Genomic DNA, 10,575 nt, shown 5'->3' on the forward strand with positions numbered 1-10,575 from the left:
CACATCTAGCCTCCTTGGATCTCTCTTCTGCCAAAAACATGTGGTTCAGAGGAGAGAGATCCAGGTCAATGTTTTTCAAATTACAAGGAATTATCCCTTTAAGTGGCATTGTTGCTCAAGTTTTGACATGTAGTGGAATGGAGTGGAGTGGAGTGGAATGGAAACTAACAGAGAACATCGCACAAGGTTAAGATAAAGATTGTTTTCTGAAACCTTTGATTTTTGCTTACGTACTCACACATACATATGTGCATGCATTGGGACTTGGCAATATGCATTTCTGACTATGGATCATAGCTATAAAAATCTTTGCACTGAACATTCAGTGGGCCTTTCACAAGCTGCCCTAACTGGGAAAGAAAAACATGGTCCCTCCATTTCCTGCCCCCAACTCCAGAAAAAGCACCATGGTTGAGGGTACATCTGAGAAGCCAGCACTTGGGAGTTCAGGGCTCAAGTTCCTCTCTAGAAAAACACAGGGTGATTCTGGGGGAACTTCTGATCATAAACACAGCCAATTCAGAGTGAGAAAAGAAAACATGACCACGCAGTTCCTGTGGTTACCAGCCCTGCCCCTCTCTTCCCTGCTGGGTATTATAAAACCCAAGACTGGAAAGGAAAACCAGCATTTGCTCAGGCAACCTCTCTGGGAAGATGCTGCTTCTTCCTCTCCCCCTGCTGCTCTTTCTCTTGTGCTCCAGAGCTGAAGCTGGTGAGTATCGGGGTTCTTCCCTCTGAAATCTGCAGTATCAGCTCCCAAAACAAATATGTTTAGTCTGAAAATAGCTGACTCTTGAACAGCGTTCCAAGATCTCTCTTCAAGAGTTCCAAAGGGAAATTTCCACTTGGGATGCACGCCACCCCACCCACTGCCATTCTCTACAGCTTAGGACAGCTCTTAGGAACAAGGAATTTTACCTCAATTGTGGAAAAACCCAGAGCAAGTGGAAGGAAAAGGGGTATCCCCAGGAAAACAGACATGTCCTCTTAATCTTCTGAGCATCAGGGCTACCCATTACCTTGTTATTTGCTGACTCTGTGACCATGCTCACGAGCTGTGGAGAAATTTAAAACAGGAACCTGGACAGTGGGTCCTACACAGAGAGAGAGGAGGGTGGGCCAGGGCAAGGTGGGAGTAGGGGAAATCTGAGGTGAAAACATCTGAATGGAGCAGAGGCAGGACCAGCTGTTGCATCTGGAGGAAAGAATGAGATTTCACCTGGAAGGTTATGAGTGGGAAAGATACTAACTATAGGAGACAGGCGAGGGAAGATGGGCAGAACACAGGGTAAGAATGAGATTCCAGGGAAGCCTCGCTCAGCTTTAACCCAGTTTATCCATTCATTGGAGAGAGTATCAATCACCGTGCTTAAACCCTGGGGTGCTCTGTTCCAGGGGAGATCATCGGGGGCACAGAATGCAAGCCACACTCCCGCCCCTACATGGCCTACCTGGAAATTGTCACTTCCAACGGTGCCTCAAAATCTTGTGGTGGTTTTCTGATAAGACGGAACTTTGTGCTGACAGCTGCTCATTGTGCAGAAAGGTGAGATAACAGGGTCCATTTATCTCCAAATGGGAGGTGAACAACCAGAGTAGCAACCAGGGATACACCTGCACTGGGGCCTGAAGAGGGGGTCCTGGGTCTGGTCAACTTTCAGGAGAGTGAAGACTTGGGCTGAAAGACTTTAGTCTGTGATTGAATAGCTTCCTTGAGCCTCAGTCACTGTGAGCTAAGCTCCCCTTCGGAGGAGAAGGAGCCCTGTCCAAGGTCCCTCTTGCAGCAGTAGCACCCCTCACCCCTACCGAACTCAAGGCACACGGTTCACTTTTCAGGGCCCCACCCAGTCTCAGGGCCACTTCCTCTATGGCCTTTTCAAGAACACTGGCCTCTAGTTCTCAGGGTCCTGAACCCATCATTTTATGGGAGGCAGAGAACCGGGTCCACATGAGACCCTCACTTTCCCCTTTAACTGATATCTCCTGCTTCAGGGGGCTGGCCCTCATTCAGGGTTCCCTGAATCAAGAAGTGTGAACCCTGTCCCCTGAGTCTTCCATGGTCTGTTCATTCCCCAGTAATTCCAGGGGTCCTAGAAATTGTGTCTCTTCCCTGAGAAAGCTCTTTCATGAGTAAAACCTGAGCCCCTAAACGCCACAAGTGGCCCATGAAAAGGGAGATGGGTAGAGTCTGGCGACCCAGTGAGAGACTTTAGTCCCCTTTTCTCAGAATGAGCTCACCTCAGGAGAAACCCCAAGCCATCCCTATCGCTCCTTTTCCTTCCTTCTTCCTCACAACAGGTCTATAACAGTCACCCTTGGAGCCCATAACATAACAGAGAAAGAAGACACATGGCAGAAGCTTGAGGTTATAAAGAAATTCCGTCATCCAAAATATAACACTTCTACTCTTCACCACGATATCATGTTACTAAAGGTGACAACACCTCTCTTCTCCTTTTCCACTTCCCATTCTCCTAAGCTTCTCCTTCAGGTCCTCATTGCCCTGAATTTTTCTTAGGACTTGACTGTAACATGAAGCTACTCACCCTGTCCCTCCCTGATCACCTCCAACTGTCCAGAACCCATTTTGAGGACTGACAGTCCTTCATTCCCTTCACAGTTGAAGGTGAAAGCCAGCCTGACCCTGGCCGTGGGGACACTCCCCTTCCCATCCCAATTCAACTTTGTCCCACCTGGGAGAATGTGCCGGGTGGCTGGCTGGGGAAGAACAGGTGTGTTGAAGCCGGGCTCAGACACTCTGCAAGAGGTGAAGCTGAGACTCATGGATCCCCAGGCCTGCAGCCACTTCAGATATTTTGACCACAATCTTCAGCTGTGTGTGGGCAATCCCAGGAAGACAAAATCTGCATTTAAGGTGATCCTCCAACTAGGTTTCTTCTCCAAAACTCACTGTTCAGGGACCAGAATGCTCTTAGAAGGAGATTGGGTCAGAAGGTTGTCAGCCAGTGACAGAGTTGGCATCACAGGGATTGTCTGTCCTCCCATGGCCCAAGACAGCCTCTGACCATCCATTCCAGTCTACTGCACTGGGGGCATGGGGTGACATGAAGAATGTGGGTGACTGTCCTAAGAAAGGAAGAAGGGGCATCAGAACTAGATGTGTAAGTGAGGAGCCCCAGCTCCCGGGTCTGACTTTGGGTCTCACTGTGACTCCAAGCAGACTGGCAGACAGGCATGGAGGACTTCCCAGGCTTACCTTCTTCTCTCTCTCTCTCTCTCCTACCCCTCCAGGGAGACTCTGGGGGCCCTCTTCTGTGTGCTGGGGTGGCCCAGGGCATTGTATCCTATGGACGGTTGGATGCAAAGCCCCCTGCTGTCTTCACCCGAATCTCCCATTACCGGCCCTGGATCAACAAGATTCTGAAGGCAAATTAACCCTGGATCCTGAGCCAGCCTTAAAGGGAACCTGGAACTGGACCTGAGCAGCAAAGTGTGTGCCACTCATTCTGGCCTGCCCTTGGTCCCTCGGCCACAACCCTGAGCCTCCAGAAGTATCCTACGGGTCACAGAACTCTCAATAAACCTCAGTGAAGACACAGCTTCTAGTCATGAGTGTGTGTCCCCTCTCTGCTGCTCTCTTCTCCTTGCACACAATGACCTGATTCCCAGTCCAAGCACACAAGGATTTGGAAGGGGTGTGTCTGCGTGTGTGTGTGTGTGTCTGTGTGTCTGTGTGTATGTGTGTATGAGAGAGAGAGAGAGAGAGAGAGACAGAAAGAGAAAGAAAGAGAGAAAGAGAGAGAGAAAATAGGAAATAATGAAGAAAAAATTGAGGAAAAAGAAGAGATTTTCCCTGGAAAGGCGGGATCCATATTTCCAGCATAAGAAATGACACCAAATCCTTCTTGCCTTAATTATCAATGCTATACCAGTTCTGATTTACCTTTAGTAATATTCAGAATCACTAAGAACATTTTGAATTATAAACAAGATATAAGATGTTTACAACATCCCTGGCATCTTCCTACTAGATGCCAGTTGCAACACCCTCTTCTCCACTGCAAAGTTATGACAACCAATATGTCTCTAGGCATTGCTAAATATCCCCAGGAGAGGGAGGGAGAAGGAAAGAAAGATCACTCTCTTGTTGAAGATCGCTGGTTTAGATACATGATATAAAGAAGGCAGTTGATACCACACAGGGCCCTCTTCATAGCCCACATTGATAAGAAAAGATCTTCCCTCTGTGAAGCTTTCATCTGATATGCAGAGAAGATTGCCTCCCACTCACTTATTGTTACAAAACAGATACTGAGAACAGATTAGAGGAGAGACAGCATCACAAGGTCTGTATGAGCAACACCCATCCACAAATGGCTTCACCCAAACCAGCAGGAAGTCCACAACCTAGAGCCTGCTCAACACAAACCCTTGTCACGGGAGACTGACTGGAGGAGAGCAAACAGGGCAGGATAGGGACAGGACAGCCAGAGCCTGAGGCTGGCAACACCCATCACTTCTGAGGGTGTGCTGAACACCTTTGGCCAAGTGAACTATTGCTAGGAATTTTCTTTAAGAAAAAATCAAACACATACACAAAGATTCATTCATAAAAATTTTAATCACAGCATTTTTAATAACAAAAATCTGGAATCCCAGACATGGAGGAAAGCTTCCATAACAAACTTGTATGAATGAATATTTTGAATCCATAAACTTTGTGTTAAAAACATTTAATATGGAAAAATTCAAGAAAATTCAATATATTCAATATAATGTAATGTTTTTACAAAGCAATATGAAAAATCTTCCTATAGTAGAATCTCAGTTTTGCAGCTATATGTTTTATATATGCACAGGAAGAAATTGGAAGTAATTACATCAAAATAATTATGGGGGTTATCTCTACATGATGGGATTAATAGCTATTCTGATTTTGTCTTTATGCTGGCTCCAAGTCCCATCCTTGTACTCTAACTATTGAGGATGCAGCACCACTCATGGCTCCACCAGTGGATAAATGCATATACCCATCTTCAGAATCCCATTGGTCAGGGTTTTCTGCATGGGAACAAAGCATCCTTCCATTTCCAGGTGCGTCACTCAGCCCATTCAGGAAGCTACCACAGAAGCTAAGTCCTACAGGTTCCCTCCGGTTAGTGAGTAGTCTTTCCTGGTAACTGGTGTCAATGGTCAATTGCAATCTCCTGAAAATCTCCACTGCCACAGCCGGTCCCAGAGTCCTAATTGATATTTTGCATCTCACTTCCACCACCCACTCTAGGTGCCCCCCCACAACCATCTAGCAGTTTAGTAAGTCTGAGCTGTAGTCTGATGGAGTGGCCCAGAGCTCCACCCTGAGGGGACTGAGTTGTTAGTTGCTTTGCACTTGTTAGGTTTGGGTTGTTGTAACTGCCTATTTACAATTATCAGTGAGCAAAAAAGTATAGGGGATACTTCCAGGGAATCCCCTCGGTTGCAGCCATACTCTTATCTTCTCCCATTGCATTGCAGCAACCCTAGCTTCTCGTGGTAATTAAGGCCAATTATTCTAGCCATAAGACAACGCTTTCCTTTGCCTGCTGGTCCACTGTTATGAGGAGTCCCAAACAGCTGAGTGATAGTCACAACTTCCAGTTCACTGGAGCCTTTCCCACCTGCACTGGAAAAAGCATTTTCTTCCTGGAAACTTAGACCTCTAAACTGGCAGAATTTGAGTTTGCAGGAACAGGAAGATACAAATTCCACAAGTAAGTCCCTGAGAGTGATAACTAAAGGGATCAATTCTACTTCTATCCCTTGGTTCCTGGACTCATATATTCTAGCTATGTGGGACACTGAACCATAAATTGATTATTGATTCAGCATATGTATCACATCCTGGAAAGCAGTGCTCCAACTTCCAACCCTACAGGGTATCATCTCTGAGCTGGCACCTTAGCTGAGCTTTCAACAGGCCAGCTCATAACTCCACTAGGTTGACTGCTTCTGGGTGGCATGGTATATAATAAGACCAATGAGCCCATCATTTTACATTATTTGCCATAAAATGAGTCCTTTGCTCTGAAGTAACATGTGTGAGAACCAGGCTGATGGATTGGGAAATCTGTAAGCCCTCATATGGTGGTAGTGGCAGAGGGATTTCAGATAGAGAAGGAAAACTCATGTCTAGAGCAGGTATCAATGGTGATAAAGATGAATGTCCATCCCCTCCAAAGTAGAGGGGTCAACCTCTCACTAGATAGCCACCTGATCTCTCCAAAAGCAATGCCATCTCAAAGACTCAGCGATAGTCTCTGCTGCTGGCAAGTTGGGTGGTTAATAGTGGCAAGACCCAAATTGATTTTGGTGAAAGAGAGTGTCCATGTTCTTGGACCCATGAATAGCCTCCATTCAATCTCCATGACCACTCTACTCTGATCATGGCCCTTTGTTCCAGCAGCGAGGTGATCAAGAAGAGAATGCAGCTGACATCCACAGCCATATCACCCCTTTACCTGGTTGGGAGTCTCTGTGAGTCCATGTGGTCTGGTGCTCAGGCACAGCAACTTCTCCTTAGCAGGCAGCACTGTGCAAGTGGAGTTCTTGGTCTATGGTGGCAGCAGCAGTGGCAGCAATGAGCAGGGATTTATGACCATGAGAACAGAGTGAGTTGTCACTAGAGTCACTCCAATCTAAAAGCAAAGCAAGCAGTCAACGCAAGTGGAATCCAGGGGAGCTGGGATGGTGTATAAACTGGACCAGGTGCACTGGTCCTTACCTACAGATGTAGTTGGGACCCTCCAAAAACAAGCTCACCTTTATTCTGCTGATAATTAGATCATTCTGAGCAATGTATATTTTCAAACAGTGGACCTAGTTATGTATATAAATGTCATCTATTAGAGTAAGTGAAGGAGGGAGTTGAGGAGGTAACACCAAACGTGGATGAGAAAATAAAAATTGCCCACCTGAAAGCCAGAAACAAGTGAATCTGAACAGTGCAAGGAATGGATTTTAGTGACATTGTTGATACCCTTCCCAGGACCTCTTAAGCAGGTGATGCACCCATTCCCCAGCTGTTGTGAGTGATAGTCATCAACCAATATTCATGTCCATGAGTTCATATATATCCTTCCCCTGAGCCACTTCTCTCCACACAAAATAGATGCCCAAACTGATTTTTGACATGGCTGCCAAGGACACACAGTAGGGCAAGGACAGTCTACTCAATAGATGGTGTTGGGAAAACTGGATGTCCACATGCAAAAGAATGAAATTAGACCCTTGTATCACACCATATACAAAAATAAACTCAAAATGGATTAAAAACTTAAATATAAATCCTGAAATTGTAAAACTACTAGGAGAAAACATAGGGGAAAACTCCATGACATTTCTCTGGGCAATACATTTTTGGATATATCCCAAAAACACAGGCAACAAAGCAAAAATAGACAAACGGGATTGCATCTAACTAAAAGTCTTCTGCACAACCAAGGAAACAATCAACAGAGTGAAGAAACAATCAATAGAATGGGAGAAAATATTTGCAAATCACACATCTAATAAGGGGTTAATATTCAAAATAAATAAAGAAGTCATCTCAATAGCAAGAAAGCAAATAACCCAATTTTAAAATGGGCAAAGAACCTAATGACATCTCTCAAAAAAAGAAAGACAATAGCCAATAGGTATATGAAAAAATGCTCAACATCACTGATCACCATGGAAATGCAAATTAAACCACAATGAGATACCACCTATTAAAATGACAATTATCAAAAAATAAAAGATAAGTGATAAAGAAGATGTAGAGGAAAGAGAACGCTTGTACACTGTTGATGGCAATGTAAGTTAGTATAGCCATTATGAAAAAAAAGATGGAGCCTTACCCAAAAGTTAAAAATACAATTGCCATATGATCAAGCAATCCCATTACTGGATATATATTTAAAGGAACTGAAATCAGTGCGTCCAAGAGATATCTGCACTCCCATGTTTATTCATAATAACTAAGATATGGAATCAACCTAGGTGTCCATCACTGGATGAATGGATAAATAATACATGCATACACACACACACACACACACACACACACACAGTGGAATACTATTATCCATCCTTAAAAAGAAGAAAATGGTGTCATTTGCAACAACATGGATGAACCAGGAGGACATTATGCTAAGTGAAATAAACCAGGCACAGAAAGAGAAATACTGCATAATCTCGGTCATATACGCTTAAAAGCCAAACTCATAGAAATAAGTAGAATGGTGGTTACCAGAGCCTGGGGTAGGGGAGAGGTACAGGAGGAGACGACCTTCCTGGTTCTGAAGTCCTTCTACTGCTGTCACAACCATCCTACTCCAAAGGCGCAAACATCAAGGGGCCTCCAACAGCTCCCTCCCTGCTTGCCTCAGAGCTTGGGAATCCCAAATCCAAATCTAGTTATAAGTGCAATACAGTGTGAATTGAAGAAAAAAGAATCTTCAAAAATGTACATATATTTTGATTGCAACAGTATGGAAAACTATACATTTTAGGGAAAAGTGGAAAGTATCCTTCAAATATAGAGGTAGTTTTCTCAAAATTGTAACTTAAAGGATGGCTTATTTATTTATTCTTATTTTTATTTTTTTATTCCCTTAAAATTGTTTTTATTTTCACAAATTACAAAAAAAAATGAACAAACACAAAAATGCAGGGGGCCTTTCTCAAACGTTTGCTTAGATGCTCAGCAAATGGTCTTATTTTCTGTTTTTCCCATACAGAGCACATTCCCCAGGAAGCAGGGAAACCACAGGACTTGGTACCCTGTCGCCCGGGGCAGAAGATGGGGAGTGAGGAGGACATACTCAGGATCATCCAGAGCCTGAGCTGGGAGAAACTACCTAGGAAAATCTTTAAGGATGCCCTGAGGCCAGTGGCTGGGTCTGCCCTGTAGTGTGAACCCAAAGAAGACAAGTCCCTCTTGGGCAAGGAATGTGGAAAGAGCTGTTGGTGCCACACTGGCCTCTTCAGCCGGCCCATCCATAAAAGACAAGATCAACCATCATTACAGATTTGATTCAGTGAATCAGAGAGTGACACTGACTGTGTTAATGGAGGCTAGGATCTGATAAGGGGAAGAAAAATGTTTCAGCATCTGCAGATTTAGCCTAGATATAAGGGGTTTTTCCTCCATGCAATGGGAAGGGACCTGCCCAACACAAACACTGGACAATTATAGTCCAAAACAGCCCAGTTTCCCTGGGTTCTGCAGAAAAGGCAGAGACAGAAGTAAGGAGGCCAAACACGGACACCCCCAACTCCCGACCCTGACCCTGATCCGAAGCTGAGCCTTCACCTAAGGTACTGCAAACTGTTCCCCTCCCTCCATTCCACCATTCCCTTAACTACTTTGTACACTCACAATCCCACTTGATAGAGAGCAAGGGGTAATAGAGAAACAGATTTCCCTTATATGTGTCAAATTATTTTAAAGTGGTTATATAGTAAATGATAACAAAAAAAAAATTGAAAAGAGAAACAAAGAAGGCTTATCCTACTGTAAGAGCTTGTATAGGGTACAGCTCCAGAATGTTCAGGAACATCTGATGCTTGTAAATATTGTGCTCTGACAGCTTCATAGCACTCTTCTCTCCACACACTGCCCAACACACTTGAATTCTTCTCAGCTTCTGCCCCTCCCTAAGAAAAGTTCTTGCAAACATATACGTTCTTATAAACGGAGATTTGTCTCCTCATGGCCATTTGATAGTCAAATAAAAAATGATTTATCTAGTCTTCAACAACCTAGGTAAAGAGAGCTCAGCAAACCTGTGGGTGAAGCAGAATAAAATCAGGATGAAAACCACCTCTGTGTAAAGCAGGACATAGCGAGGGCCTGCAAACTGCACACCTGTAATTCACTGGTGTCATGGCAGAGGTCTAAAACATGTGATATGTGCACTCCTGACCTTCCCTGACAAGGGTTTCGCCTCAATGGGCAAACTCATCATTTACCTGTGAAAAAGTTTTATGAGCAAAACATAACTAAAGGAAGGAATTTAACAACACTAAAGATCTATTTCAAGAGACCTATTGTACAACATGCTGGTTACGGTTAATAACAATGCATTTTGAGAATTGAAAATCATGAAGAGAATAAATTGTAAGTGTTCTCAGCACAAAAAATGATAAGCAAGTGAGGCATTGAATATGTTCATTAGCTTGATTTAGTCATTCCACAATGCATATGTGTATCAAAACATCGTGTTGTACACTGTAAATATGTACAATTTGTATTTGTCAATTTAAAAATTAATATTGGCTGGGTGCAGTGGCTCATGCCTGTAATCTCAGCACTTTGGGAGGCCGAGGCCGGCAGATCACTTGAGGTCAGGAGTTCGAGACCAGCCTAGCCAACATAGTGAAATCCTGTCTCCACTAAAAATACAAAAATTAGCCGGACATAGTGTCGTGTGCCTGCGGTCCCAGCTACTTGGGAGGCTGAGGCACGAGAATCACTTGAACACAGGAGGTGAAGGCTGCAGTGAGCTGAGATTGTGCCACTGCACTCCAGCCTGGACAAAAGGGCGAGATTCAGTCTCAAAAAATAAATAATAAATAAATAAATAAATAGTGATA

At 44.2% G+C, this 10,575-nt stretch overlaps 1 protein-coding gene and 1 long non-coding RNA gene across 2 annotated transcripts in view; one reads left to right on the forward strand and one right to left on the reverse strand.

Moving 5' to 3' along the window:
• The first annotated feature begins 630 nt into the window (after window positions 1-630).
• Window positions 631-3,554, forward strand: CMA1 (chymase 1, mast cell). The gene is made up of 5 exons (XM_011930720.1): window positions 631-712; window positions 1,396-1,546; window positions 2,299-2,434; window positions 2,621-2,875; window positions 3,253-3,554. Exons 1-5 carry the CDS (start codon window positions 655-657, stop codon window positions 3,394-3,396), a joined length of 744 nt encoding a protein of 247 aa, XP_011786110.1. The 5' UTR covers window positions 631-654; the 3' UTR covers window positions 3,397-3,554.
• A 2,445-nt stretch (window positions 3,555-5,999) lies between these two features.
• Window positions 6,000-10,575, reverse strand: part of LOC105503707 — a 49,432-nt gene continuing 44,856 nt past the window's right edge. The window contains exon 3 of the long non-coding RNA XR_001000526.1: window positions 6,000-6,635. This is a non-coding gene — a long non-coding RNA (uncharacterized LOC105503707). The remainder of the gene's footprint in view (window positions 6,636-10,575) is intronic.

Source organism: Colobus angolensis, unplaced genomic scaffold (assembly GCF_000951035.1).
Source record: "Colobus angolensis palliatus isolate OR3802 unplaced genomic scaffold, Cang.pa_1.0 Scaffold88, whole genome shotgun sequence".
Lineage (NCBI taxonomy): Eukaryota > Metazoa > Chordata > Mammalia > Primates > Cercopithecidae > Colobus > Colobus angolensis.

Coding starts and splice junctions, on each gene's coding strand:
- CMA1 (XM_011930720.1), top strand. CDS start 655: ATGCTGCTTCTTCCTCTCCCCCTGCTGCTCTTTCTCTTGTGCTCCAGA. Junction 1,547..2,298: donor GCTGCTCATTGTGCAGAAAG/GTGAGATAACAG, acceptor TCCTCACAACAG/GTCTATAACAGTCACCCTTG. Junction 2,876..3,252: donor AGACAAAATCTGCATTTAAG/GTGATCCTCCAA, acceptor CTACCCCTCCAG/GGAGACTCTGGGGGCCCTCT.